At 37.4% G+C, this 13,899-nt stretch overlaps 1 protein-coding gene across 3 annotated transcripts in view; it reads left to right on the top strand.

Moving 5' to 3' along the window:
- LOC125673676 (midasin-like) overlaps positions 1-13,899 on the top strand; it is a 111,545-nt gene extending 97,646 nt beyond the window's left edge. The window contains exons 83-100 of one of the 3 annotated variants that reach the window (XM_056159350.1): positions 602-880; positions 1,403-1,582; positions 1,671-1,800; positions 2,070-2,167; positions 2,687-2,812; positions 3,000-3,170; positions 3,390-3,485; positions 3,635-3,742; positions 3,861-4,067; positions 4,433-4,651; positions 5,734-5,823; positions 7,458-7,573; positions 8,600-8,774; positions 10,227-10,300; positions 10,468-10,582; positions 10,894-11,106; positions 12,045-12,092; positions 13,338-13,899. In XM_056159350.1, the coding sequence (XP_056015325.1) occupies positions 602-880; positions 1,403-1,582; positions 1,671-1,800; positions 2,070-2,167; positions 2,687-2,812; positions 3,000-3,170; positions 3,390-3,485; positions 3,635-3,742; positions 3,861-4,067; positions 4,433-4,651; positions 5,734-5,823; positions 7,458-7,573; positions 8,600-8,774; positions 10,227-10,300; positions 10,468-10,582; positions 10,894-11,106; positions 12,045-12,092; positions 13,338-13,475 (2,583 nt within the window). In that variant the 3' untranslated portion in view covers positions 13,476-13,899. Of the gene's footprint in view, positions 1-601; positions 881-1,402; positions 1,583-1,670; positions 1,807-2,069; positions 2,249-2,686; positions 2,813-2,999; positions 3,171-3,389; positions 3,486-3,634; positions 3,743-3,860; positions 4,068-4,432; positions 4,652-5,733; positions 5,824-7,457; positions 7,574-8,599; positions 8,775-10,226; positions 10,301-10,467; positions 10,583-10,893; positions 11,107-12,044; positions 12,093-13,337 lie in introns of those variants that run through there. The other 2 variants (XM_056159349.1, XM_056159351.1) reach the window with 2 other exon arrangements.

The raw sequence follows: 13,899 nt of genomic DNA, 5'->3' as shown, positions 1-13,899 counted from the left end.
TGATGACAACACAATCAGGTAAAGGTTTTTAATGATGACAACACTAACAGGTAAAGGTTTTTAATGATGACAACACTAACAAGTAAAGGTGTTTCATGATGACATCACTAACAGGTAAAGGTGTTTAATTACAACACTAACAGGTAAAGGTGTTTAATTACAACACTAACAAGTAAAGGTGTTTAATGATGACAACACAATCAGGTAAAGGTGTTTAATGATGACAACACTAACAAGTAAAGGTGTTTAATGATGACATCACTAACAAGTAAAGGTGTTTAATTACAACACTAACAAGTAAAGGTGTTTCATGATGACATCACTAACAAGTGAAGGTGTTTAATGATGACATCACTAACAGGTAAAGGTGTTTAATGATAACAACACCATTTAGTTTCCACCAATTACATCACTATGTAGCCTTTAATTAGCATAGCACACAATTTGAAGTCAGTTTGATAGTTAACATTTGACAGTGAAATTGAAGTGATTTGATAAGCTGTTTTTCATATTTGAAACTCTCATATATTTATTTTCATAAGAAATATATAAAATGTCTGATACTGTAGAAAGGTTTGACAGGAAAATATTTTTCCAACAGCTGGATGAAGCAAAACCAGCAGGAGAGGAGAGAAAAGAAGAGGATTCTTCACAGCAGCCAGACATCAGGTCAGAGGAAAAAGCCATAGAGATGTCGGAGGACTTTGAGGGCAAAGCTCAGGACCTGGAGGATGCCGACAAAGAGGAAAAGTCTGATGGGGAGGAGGAGGGCGAGGAGGAGGAGCTGGATAAACAGATGGGAGAAGTGGATGGAAGTGACAGGGAGAAATTAGACGACCAGATGTGGGGGAGTGATGAAGAGGAGGGCGAGGACCAAGGGGTGAGTACAGAGAGGTCGGGGTGAGTACAGAGAGGTCAGGGGTGATTACAGAAAGGTCGGGGTGAGTACAGAGAGGTTGGGTCAAGTACAGATAGTTCGGGGGTAAGTACAGAGAGGTCGGGGTGAGTATAGAGAGGTCAGGGGTGAGTACAGAGAGGTCAGGGGTGAGTACAGAGAGGTCTTGAGTGAATAGTTAGAGGGTGGGGTGAGTACAGAGGTTAATTGTAAGTATTAGTTAAAACTTTGATTGGTTAGGAATACAGGGTATAGAATTGATAAGGGGAGATTGAGTATTGTTTACAAAGATTCCAAAAAATACCAGTGTATAGAGATTGCTAGAGGGACCCTTTTCTTACAAATACAATCAGATGAAAAGTGTGGACAGGATAGATCTGGTGAATACTGGTGAAATTCAGAAGCTGATTGAATTTAGATAATTATAGTTCATTTAAAGATAAACAGTATGGAGATTCATGAATTTCTGATCTGATTTTTATTTCAAATTAATTGAACTCATTCAAGGAGAAAGAGGAGTTTGGTCCTGGATCTCAACAAGAGCAGAAAAGTGAACTTGTTGCCAAGGATGACAACCAAGACAAGACAGAGGCAGGTGACAAATCAGAGCAGATGACAGCAGATGAAAATGAAGCTGAGGAAAATGATGAAAGCCAGAAACCAAAAGAACTGGAGCAGATAGATGAGGTTTGTACCACCTTGTAGAGCATAAAGTGAGGCATTCATCAAACACAAATCTCAGCCATTCTGTGTAACATGTATTTCAATCTTTCAGTCAGAATATGATGATGACAGAATCGACCCTAACCATGGTAACCAAGAGCCCCAGGATGCCCCCGACAACATAGATCTCCCTGACGACCTGAAACTAGATGAAGAAGAAGCTGGGGTCACTGAGGAACAAGGTCAAGGTTAAATAATTAATGACATTGTATACTGTTGATCCCGCTCCTGCACAATCGTGCTAGCCTCTGTGCTCTCTGGTGTTCCTTATTTCTCTCCAGCACAATCGTGCTAGCCTCTGTGCACACTGTTGGTCCTCCTCTTCAGTCGTGCTAGCCCCCATTTTTCATGTAAAATACCTTTTACTTATGTAAAGATGTCCAATATGTTACATACCATCCACTATTTTCTTATGTTATAATGGTAAATTTAAATATTGGTGTGTATGCAGATGAGCCTCCATCAGAGCCCCCTGGTGGAGACACAGAAATGACAGAGGACAAGGGAGATAATGAGGACACAGAACAAACAGGGGAGGATACTCTGCCAGTAAGATATTCCTTTATAGTACACACAGAAGGAAAGATGAGATTGAATTTCAAAGTCTTACTGTAAAATATGGATGAAAAAGTGAGTTGATAAGCAGCTTAGATTTCTCGAAAAAAAATCTCAATCTTAAATTTACTCTAGAGTTTTCTTCAAAATAGAAGATTAAGAAGGTTAAAGGTTCCCTGTGGGATTTGTACAGACAACAGCAGGCTTATTAGATAATACTCTATGTCATTCAGACATCTTCTCCATTGGGAATTTAATCTTATTAGAATGCACATACCTAATGGAATTCAAATAGCTATTAGGAATTTGATTAACAACAATTAATATTATAATTCGGCAATCAGGAGCAGAGTACTCTAATCAGTAAAGTGGAGGTTTTCAATGCATTGGGCCTCATTAAAAAAAAATTATTTTTTGGCCTTGTGTATGTAAGTCCTGACAGAACATTGAGAAAACAAGGTTATGATATCATGAATGATACATATGATACATCAGTATGCTTGTCATATCCAGGAAGTAGAACCAGAGAAGTGTGATGACAAGGAGAACCAGACAGAGGAACCAGACAATGAGAACCAGACAGAGGAACCAGACACTGCACAGGAGAAAGGGGAGGATAACCCAGGATATTCTCCACAGGTGAGGTGATTCTTTTCTGTCCCTGTGATTGACAATTCAATAAATATGTTACATTTCATTAAAACTATATGGCCCTTTTATATTGCTTCTTTATAACCATCATCTATTTTAACACTGTAGTTTGAATCTGTGATCACGAAAGCCTGTCAGTTAAAGTTATTGCATGAACATTTAATCCTCCCTGCAGAACAATCCTGCAGAAATTGATGAATTGAATCAGGAGGACAGCTCACAAAACACTGATAACAAGCCCCAGGCTACAGAGAATTATGGGAAGACTTCCCATGATTCCCAGAATGTGGAGCAGTCTGAATCAGCACAGAATCAGGGAGGGGAGGCAGACAATGATCAGAAAGAGGTTGGTGGTGAACCAGTTTATAGGGCAAGATATTATGATGGCTGTATGCCTATCGATAGCAAAGTCAGTTGCACATTACTGCTGATGAAATTTCAAAATTGTTGGAACTAGCTAGCACATGCATTATGGATGTATGCATTTTCAGTAATTCCAAAAACTACATATATTGAGTAGTTATAACATTGGTGTATGAAATATTCCTGAAACTGTTCATTGCAGAGCGATGGGACAGGCACATCAAACTCAGAAGTTCAAGAGGGACATGAAGGTCAAAGTTCAAAGGTTGCACCAACCTCTACAAATCAGTCTCAGAAGGTACTAGTGTTGAGACAGTAAGATTGTTCTCAATGTTAAGATTTCATTTTCCCAAAGAAATTGGGATCACTTTTGGAAGCAGTGTGCAGCTTTAGATCTGCACATAATTTATGAATGTGTAATAAAGCTTTCGGATTTCATCATTTCAGCCTGCGAAAAGGAAAGCTGGTCATTCAAATGAAGAAAGAAGTTTAGGATCCAATGATAACCAATTTAAGAAACTGAAAACCATCGAAGAATCATCACTCCCCGAGGAGGTACTGCATTTTCTTTGAATGCTGTTCAGCATGTAGAATCCTGCAGTAATGCTGCAGTAACTAAGAAGCCGTTGTATTAATTGTTCATCCACTAACATGATTATGTTATGTTCCATAGCAAGAAGACGGGGAGGATTCCACGCCGAGAGAGTCCGAACTGTACGAACACATAAAGGACGCCAGATCTGCTCACGACAGTCAGACACTAGATGTCGCCACCGACAAACAGCAAATAGAACAAGCTGTACCCAACAGAGAGGAGGATCAAGAAAGTGGAGAGGTGGAGGAGGGAGAGGATGTCGAGATGAGAGAGGAGGAGGAAGAGGTGAGGAGAATGTAGATGATGAACTGAGGTAGATGAGAGGAAGATGTAGATGATAAACTGATGTAGATGAGAGGCAGATTTAGATAATAGACTATCCAAAGGGTGATCACATTAAACTTTTCCTGAACGTTAAGACAGTTTATTTGTTCACTAACTTTAAGACCGATTGTTTGTTCACTAACTTTAAGACCGATTGTTTGTTCACAAACTATAGGACAGTTTATTTGTTCACTAACTTTAAGACAGATTGTTTGTTCACAAACTTCAGGACAGATTATTTGTTCACTAACTTTAGGACAGATTATTTGTTCACTAACTGTGATAATGGTAGATGATTTGTGATAATGGTAGATGATTTGTGACAGGTAATGGATGACTCGGTTGATAAGCTGTCATCACAACTAAACACAAAGGATACACAGAAGAAGAGAGGGGAAGGAATGACAGAAGACAGGATGAATGAAGAGCAGGAGGAGACCAAGAAGTTTGAGACGGAGGGTGTTGTCATGGAAACACTTGGAGCCTCTCGGGGACCAGAATCTACCATTCATACCACGCTTGAAAATCTGCATTTGGAGTCTAGGGTGAGACAACAGTATCAAAACTTTGTCAAAGCTTCATTATTAAAACATTTCTGAATGCCATGATATATTGTAGTCTTTATTCACTGTTCTGTGATAGTGCAAGTGTCTTTTGTTTCATGTAAATGATGATTAATTCCATGTTTAATTCTATGTTTCAATCTATGTTTAATTCTATGATTGTCCTTCAGTAGTGTTTAATTCTATGATTGTCCTTCAGTATAGTGTTTAATTCTATGATTGTCCTTCAGTAGTGTTTAATTCTATGATTGTCCTTCAGTAGTGTTTAATTCTATGATTGTCCTTCAGTAGTGTAATTCTATTTTAGTCCTTCAGTAGTGTAATTCTATGATTGTCCTTCAGTAGTGTTTAATTCTATGATTGTCCTTCAGTAGTGTAATTCTATGATTGTCCTTCAGTAGAGTGTTTAATTCTATGATTGTCCTTCAGTAGTGTGTTTAATTCTATGATTGTCCTTCAGTAGAATGTTTAATTCTATGATTGTCCTTCAGTAGTATTTAATTCTATGATTGTCCTTCAGTAGTGTTTAATTCTATGATTGTCCTTCAGTAGTGTAATTCTATTTTAGTCCTTCAGTAGTGTTTAATTCTATGATTGTCCTTCAGTATAGTGTTTAATTCTATGATTGTCCTTCAGTAGTGTTTAATTCTATGATTGTCCTTCAGTAGTGTAATTCTATTTTAGTCCTTCAGTAGAGTGTTTAATTCTATGATTGTCCTTCAGTAGTGTGTTTAATTCTATGATTGTCCTTCAGTAGAGTGCTTAATTCTATTTTAGTCCTTCAGTAGTGTTTAATTCTATGATTGTCCTTCAGTAGAATGTTTAATTCTATGATTGTCCTTCAGTAGTGTTTAATTCTATGATTGTCCTTCAGTAGTGTAATTCTATTTTAGTCCTTCAGTAGAGTGTTTAATTCTATGATTGTCCTTCAGTAGAATGTTTAATTCTATGATTGTCCTTCAGTAGAGTGTTTAATTCTATGATTGTCCTTCAGTAGAAGATTTTTTTTCCTTTGTCCAAAGTTCACGGCACAACTTAATACTTGCTGTGATTTTTTTCCCCAGGGTTCAGACTTAGATATGGAGAAACTGAGATCTGAATTAGAAGAGCAGTTATCATCCTTCACCAACATAGACAATCCGACACCAGAGGCGGTATGTAGAAGCAATCCCCACCCCCACCCACCCTCACTACACACATATTTACCAATTAAAGCTATAGATAAAAGTCTGTTGTAATGAAAATATGAATGTCAAACAAAGTCTTATTTTGAAGAGATTTCTTACATGTTACAGTATAAGAAGTTTACTATTTTATTTATCAATCCTAATTACCACCCTATCCTTATGTCTGTTAATGAATGTTTAGAACGAGGATTTAACCAGGACTTTGTGATACACTCATGACAATCAAAATTTGGCATTGTTTTCATAACATAGATAAAAAATATCCCATGCTTTGTTATTGATATGGAATTTATTCCATTCGTAAGACGGGATTTTTAACTCACCTGAGATGAAAGCTCAGGTGAGCTTTTCTGATCACCTGTTGTCTGTCTGTCTGTAAATTTTTCACATTTTCAACTTCTTCTCCAGAACCAATGGGCCAATTTCAACTAAACTTGGTTAAAAGCATCCTTGGGTGAAGGGCTTTCAGGTTTGTTCAAATGAAGGGCTGTGCCTCCTTCAAAGTGGAGATAATCACAAAAATGCAAAAATAGGGTTTTGTCATTTAATTTTCTTCTCAAAAACCACTGGACCAGAAGAGCTGAAATTTACATGAAAGCTTCCTGACATAGTGCAGATTCACATGAACGCTTCCTATCATAGTGCAGAATCGAGCTTATTAAAACCATGACCCCTGGGGGTAGGTTGGGGCCACAAAGGGGATCAAGGATTTACATGCAAAGAAATAGGGAAGATCTTTGAAATTTTCTTCTCAAGAACCACTGGGCCATGAAAATACAAATTTACGTAAAAGCTTCCTGACATGGTGCAGATTCAAGGTTGGCCTCTGGGGGTAGGTTGGGACCACAATAGGGGATCAAAGTTTTACATACAAATATATAGGAAAAATCTTTTAAAATCTTCTCAAAAACCACTGAGGCAGAAAATTTACATTTACGGGAAAGCTTCCTCTAATAGTGCAGGTATACGTTTGTAAAATTCAAGCCCTCCGGGGGTAAGTTGGGGCCACAATATTGGATCAAAGTTTTACATACAAATACATAAGGAAAATCTTTTTAAATCTTCTCAAGAACCAATGGATGAGAGAAATTTGCATTTACAGGAAAGTTTCCTGACAAAATTCAGATTCAGCCCCCGGGGGTAGGATGGGGCCACAATGGGGGGTCAAAGTTTTACATACAAATATATAGGGAAAATCTTTAAAAATCTTTTTTCAAGAACCACTGGACCAGAAAAGTGTACATTTACATAAAGTTTCAAGTTTATAAAAAGCATAGCCCCCAGAGGTAGATTGGGGCCACAAAAGGGATCAAAGTTGTACATACAAAATATAAGGAAAATCTTCAAATGTGGGCCAAGGTGACTCAGGTGAGCGATGTGGCCCATGGGCCTGTTTTTTTATATTTTCACTTTTGCGAATGATTTAACTATGACTTTATGATGATGATTTAACTATCAGTCGGTGATGATGTAACTATGACTGTGATGATGTAACTATGACTGTGATGATGATGTAACTATGACTGATGATGATGGAACTATGACTGTGATGATGTAACTATGACTGTGATGATGATGTAACTATGACTTTTTGATGACAGGAGATGGCAGCGTCTGAGGCCTGGCACCGGTACGAGGCCCTGACCTCGACTCTGTCCCAGGAACTGTGTGAACAACTCAGGCTAGTGTTGGAGCCCTCACAGGCCACAAAACTCAGGTAACAGTCCGAGTAGAGAACTCGTAATCAGGCTAGTGTTGGAGCTCTCACAGGCCACAAAACTCAGGTAACAATCAGAGTAGAGAACTCATAATCAGGCTAGTGTTGGAGCTCTCACAGGCCACAAAATTCGGGTAACGATCAGAGTAGAGAACTCATAATCAGGCTAGTGTTGGAGCCTTGTAGGCAATATAATGATTGACACACCTCTTAACTCACTAATGATTGACAGACCTCTCAACTCACTCAGGTAATGATTGACAGACCTCTTAACTCACTCAGGTAATGATTGACAGACCTCTTAACTCACTCAGGTAATGATTGACAAACCTCTTAACTCACTCAGGTAATGATTGACACACCTCTTAACTCACTCAGGTAATGATTGACACACCTCTTAACTCACTAATGATTGACAGACCTCTTAACTCACTCAGGTAATGATTGACAGACCTCTTAACTCACTCAGGTAATGATTGACAAACCTGGAGGTCATACCTTTAACATTGGCTATCCCTAAGAGATGACATGTTTATACAAAGTAAGTGTTAAGTTAGTCGTCTCAGACACTGGTAATGGTAAGAAGTAAAATGTGAGGAATGAAAAGGTGAAGATAACAAACAGTGATCAATCTCTTAACTCCTATAAGCAATACAAAATTAAGAGTTTGGCAAACACGGACCTCTGGATATACCAGAGGTGGGATTAGGTGCCTAGAAGGAGTTAGCATCCCCTGTCAACCGTTCACACCCACCGTGAGTGTTATATCTAGATCAGGTAAATTGAGAAATCCGTAGTCAAAATCAGTGTGTCGAGGACAGCCTAACAATTGGTTTGAAACATACCAGGCAGCATTTGAACCAATGACATTGGCAAACTAGATTGTTATAACGACCATATAATTTGCAAGATGCTGACTTTAAATGAGACTGTTGAATCTCCTGTAGCATTAACTGGCTTGTCAGTAGTAGCCTGCCTTGATTTAAGAACCCTACACCACCAGTCATTTTTTTGTATGTTATACAGAGGGGACTACAGGACGGGTAAGAGATTAAACATGAGGAAGGTCATTCCCTACATCGCCAGTCAGTTTAGAAAAGACAAGATCTGGCTGCGCCGCACAAAGCCTAGCAAACGACAGTATCAGATCATGCTGGCCATCGACGATTCCTCAAGTATGGTGGACAACCACTCCAAACAGGTCAGTACTTAGTCATGTAGTACAGGCCAGTGCCTAGTACAATCATGCATCTACAGACTCAAGCAAAAATCATTTAGGTGATTTTGGTTTTTCTTGTATATTTCAACAAAATGACATAATGATTTTTCAATAATTGATTGCAAATAAAATATACACCATGAATTATATCTATAAATTTGATAAGTCACAGTTCAGAACAGCTGACAATGAGATAATGAAAGAGTGTAATGAATTTGATAAGTCACAGCTTAGAACAGCTAACAATCTCGGATAACAGATCAACTGACACTTAATTTCAGCATGATATACATTTTTTTTTCTTTCAAATGCTATACTATACATTTATTGCATGATAGTGAGGGAGATTATAAAGATTTATTCACCCAAGAAAAATCATATTCCCCGAGGGCAACGCCGAGGGTAATAGGATTTTTCTTGGATAAATAAATAAATAAAAAATAAATATTTATTAGGTATATGCATACATTCAAACATACATACATAAATACCAAGGATAACCCATGAAAGCTCAAAAGCTTATTTCCAATGGGGTCCTTTGATGCATGGATGTTTGCGCCAGGGGGTCATTTATGTGGGAGGAAACTGGAGGAAACCCACGTGTCTGAGCGGGCGACCGCCATACCCTCTCGCATACAACCACTGCCGATCACGGGGATCAAACTCGGGTCGCAGCGGTGAGAAGCGAGAGCGCTACCTGGACACCCTATTATTCATACCTCCTGAACATTCATGCAATGAATTGTTTATTATACCGAAACAAAGGAACACTACAAAAATGCATTTGAAATTGGAGTCCACTCATCTATTCATTGTATGTAGCTGAGATTGCTCTCATGGTAACACTGCACCGTCAACGTATCAGAAGGTACAAACAACAAAATACAGTGATGTGATAACCAGATTTTGTATTTCCATTCTCCTTGAGTGCTGATTTACTTACTTGTTCTTGTATCAACCAAATTCAGGCGATTTTTAAAAGAGTGTATTACAGACCCACATGTTTTGTGCCTTACCAATTATTAAAAGTACAATGACTCGGACCTATTGTGATGTCATAATAAATTATGTCTTCCTTGACGTAAAATTTATGGAAAACGCACAAGTCTGCCGAAAGGGTGAAATATGATTGGGAGATATGATGTTTGAGAGGGAGATATGAAGTTTTATCATTCCTGGCATGTGACTGTCTAAACCAATCAGATTACGTGTTGCATAGAATTCTCATACTGAAGTATAATATCTTGTTAAAACATTTTGTAATTGATGACAGAGAAAAAGTCGAACTCATCTGAGTTTGTTTGTCTTATTCAGCTGGCTTACGAATTCTTCAGAGTTTATTTGTCTTATTCAGTTGAAATACGAATTCTTCAGAGTTTATTTGTCTTATTCAGTTGAAATACGAATTCTTCAGAGTTTATTTGTCTTATTCAGCTGGCGTACGAATCCTTGGCGTTGATATCTAATGCTCTCACTCTGTTGGAGGCCGGAGACCTCTCAATCTGCAGGTAAATTGTGGATTTATCTAATCAATTTCATCAATACTTGTGAAGTAATCATCTGTAAAGTTTTTCAAATAAACGTTGAGAGTGATAAACAGTGACAGGGGCTGAAGATGAAATAGACAGTATATTGACTGACGCTGTAATTGAAGTGAATGTGGTCTTCTCTACAGTTTTGGCGAGTCTGTTCGACTCCTGCACCCCTTCACAGAACAATTTACAAGTCAATCGGGATCCAGGTTATTGCAGCAGTTTACTTTCGAACAGAAGAAAACCAAAGTGGCTCAGGTATGTGTTGGACTGTAGCTCAATGGCTCCGTGCTGTAAATTAATGAAAAGTAGACCACTCAATGATGTGGCATTTAGATGTGTATTTACTGAAATTCTTGTTAATGTTGATGTATCACATGATTCACATTTGATATTTCCATTTTGGAAACACTATCATGTTGTTTTGATATAGCAAAATTATATTTTATATGCTCAGAATTCAGAAATGATAATAAAATTGACTTATGATAAAAAAAAATTATGGGTTTTTTGTTTGTTTGTTTCTTTTAGTGTAATAGAGAATCTCAGTATGGCTTTTCTTGTTTCAGCTTATCAAGAAGGCGACATCTGTGATGATGGATGCCCGCTCCAGACAGCGAGGCATGCTGGGTAATCCGGAGACATCCCAGTTACTGCTGATCGTGTCAGATGGACGGGGCTTATTTAACGAGGGAATGGAGACGGTGAAATCAGCGGTCCGCCAGGCGAGGGAGGCTAATGTGTTCCTGGTGTTTGTTGTGATTGATAATCCGCAGAACAAGGTACTGATAATCCGCAGAACAAAGTTCTGATAATCCGCAGAACAAGGTACTCACTTTATGATTGGGAACGTTAGTGATTGATAATCCGCAGAACAAGGTACTGATAATCCACAGAACAAGGTACTGATAATCCGCAAAACAAAGTTCTGATAATCCGCAGAACAAGGTACTCACTTTATGATTGGGAACGTTAGTGATTGATAATCTGCAGAACAAGGTACTGATAATCCACAGAACAAGGTACTGATAATCCGCAGAACAAAGTTCTGATAATCCGCAGAACAAGGTACTCACTTTATGATTGGGAACGTTAATGATTGATAATCCGCAGAACAAGGTACTGATAATCCACAGAACAAGGTACTGATAATCCGCAGAACAAAGTTCTGATAATCCGCAGAACAAGGTACTCACTTTATGATTGGGAGCGTTAGTGATTGATAATCCGCAGAACAAGGTACTGATAATCCACAGAACAAGGTACTGATAATCCGCAGAACAAAGTTCTGATAATCCGCAGAACAAGGTACTCACTTTATGATTGGGAACATTAGTGATTGATAATCCGCAGAATAAGGTACTCACTTTATGATTGGAAACGTTAGTTAGAAATACTAGAGCAATGGAATATAACCGAGAATGAAGTATCAAGTCAAAATCCTGACTTGTGACTGATATCAAGTACTAATCAAGGAGCTGGTGTAGAAAGAGATACAGTACTTTAGAAATTTTCAGAGTAAAATTAGATGCAAAAAGTTGTAAAATTAGAAAGGGGAATTTACTCTTGAAGGCTCGTTCAGCTTATCCCGATATGAATGTCTAACAGGTGATTAATGACTGTCTGGATTTTGTAGAGATTTTGATAAAACTCTCACTGACTTTTTAACTGTTTCAGAATTAGACATCAAATAAAACTCGCTGTCTTTTGATTGTTTCAGGATTCCATTTTAGACATCAAAGTTCCAGTGTTCAAGAGTGGTAATAAGGTGAGTATATCTGAATTATACAGAATAAGTAAACTGTCAAGTTTTAATTAACTAAAACAGAATACATAAACTGTCAATCTTTAATTAACTAAAACAGAATAGGTAAACTGTCAAGTTTTAATTAACTAAAACAGAATAGGTAAACTGTCAAGCTTTAATTAACTAAAACAGAGTAGGTAAACTGTCAAGCTTTAATTAACTAAATAAAATAGGTAAACTGTCAAGCTTTAATTAACTAGAACAGAATAGGTACACTATCAAGCTTTAATTAACTAAAACAGAATAGGTAAACTGTCAAGCTTTAATTAGCTAAACAGAATAAGTAAACTGTCAAGCTTTAATTAACTAAACAGAATAGGTAAACTGTCAAGCTATAATTAACTAATACAGAATATGTACACTGTCAAGGATTAACTATAAAGATACATATAGTGGAAAATGAAGGGCTACAACTGATGTTGTAATGGTATTTATAGAACGTTTAATTTCTGTGGGAGAAAATCACACGAGTCTGTATGTCGGTACATGTATTAGTAGAAAACACTAAATGCACAGAGGTCAGCCTCGGAGTAAAAATGATTATGGTGTGGAAATGTTAGTAATGCTTGTCCCTCGCGAAAAAAAACTTCCTACTGGTCAGTCACAGTGAGATGTCGGTTCCTCTCAGTTAAACCGGACTAATCCATCATATAATGTAACAAAAATTATCTCAGAAGTAGTTAAACTGGACTAATCCATCTTATAATGTAACAAAAATTATCTCAGAACAAGTAAACATTATACATGTGGTTAAACCGGACTAATCCATCGTATAATGTATAAAAAATTCTTTCAGAAAAATTAAACATTTACGTGTAGTTAAACCGGACTAATCCATCATGTAATATAACAAAAATTCTCTAAGAAAAATTAAACATTATACATATGGTTAAAGCGGACTAATCCATCATGTAATGTATAAAAATTTCTCGCAATACAATTAAACATATACATGTAGTTAAATCAGTTTTATCTCAATTTAAAAAAATATCTCAGAAAATTAAACACTATCAGTTTTATCACGATTCACATATCAGTAGTTTTATCACAATTCCCAAGTTTATATAAACAGTGTAAATCAGACTTCGTTTGACATTACACAATTTGATTTCGAATTGCAGAAATGTGCATATGTTAAATGCAGGTTTGAAAGACATGAAATCTCGAGGATCAGTCACTGATATCTCAATCTGTTGTCATTTTCAGCTGCCAGAAATCCAACCCTACATGAATTACTTCCCTTTTCCTTTCTACATCATTCTGCGGGACATTAACTCGCTGCCTCATGTCCTGTGTGATGCGCTGCGGCAGTGGTTTGAACTGGTGACAGCAGTGGATGTTTGACGGAAAGTTTAGCTATAAGTGAAATTATACATTTTTCTGAGAGACTGTTGAATGTGAAATCTATAGGAGAGCCTTTCACTGTTGTAGAAATATTGTTGTGAGTGTAACGGTCATTTTGTGAACAATGACCTATTTCTTTTACTGTATAACTGACCAAGCCACCAAGTGCTAGCACTAATTCTGAGGGAGTGCTCTTCAGAGTTAATGCCCTTTATTAGGTTTGACCGTATCAAACTTGATGACGACATGTGTAATCAGTAAGAGAAAACTGAGGGAGTGGTTTTGAGGACATGACGAGGTAAAACGTGAAAGTTACAGCCACCAATGAGCTGAGCCACCCTGTCAGATCAATGAACTATAAAATAATAAATGTCAGTTTAATGTACAACAGAAGTTGTCGGATAATAAATGTCATTATAAAATT

Source organism: Ostrea edulis, chromosome 3 (assembly GCF_947568905.1).
Source record: "Ostrea edulis chromosome 3, xbOstEdul1.1, whole genome shotgun sequence".
NCBI classification, from domain to species: Eukaryota; Metazoa; Mollusca; class Bivalvia; order Ostreida; family Ostreidae; genus Ostrea; species Ostrea edulis.
This window is presented reverse-complemented; position numbering and strand designations above follow the sequence as displayed.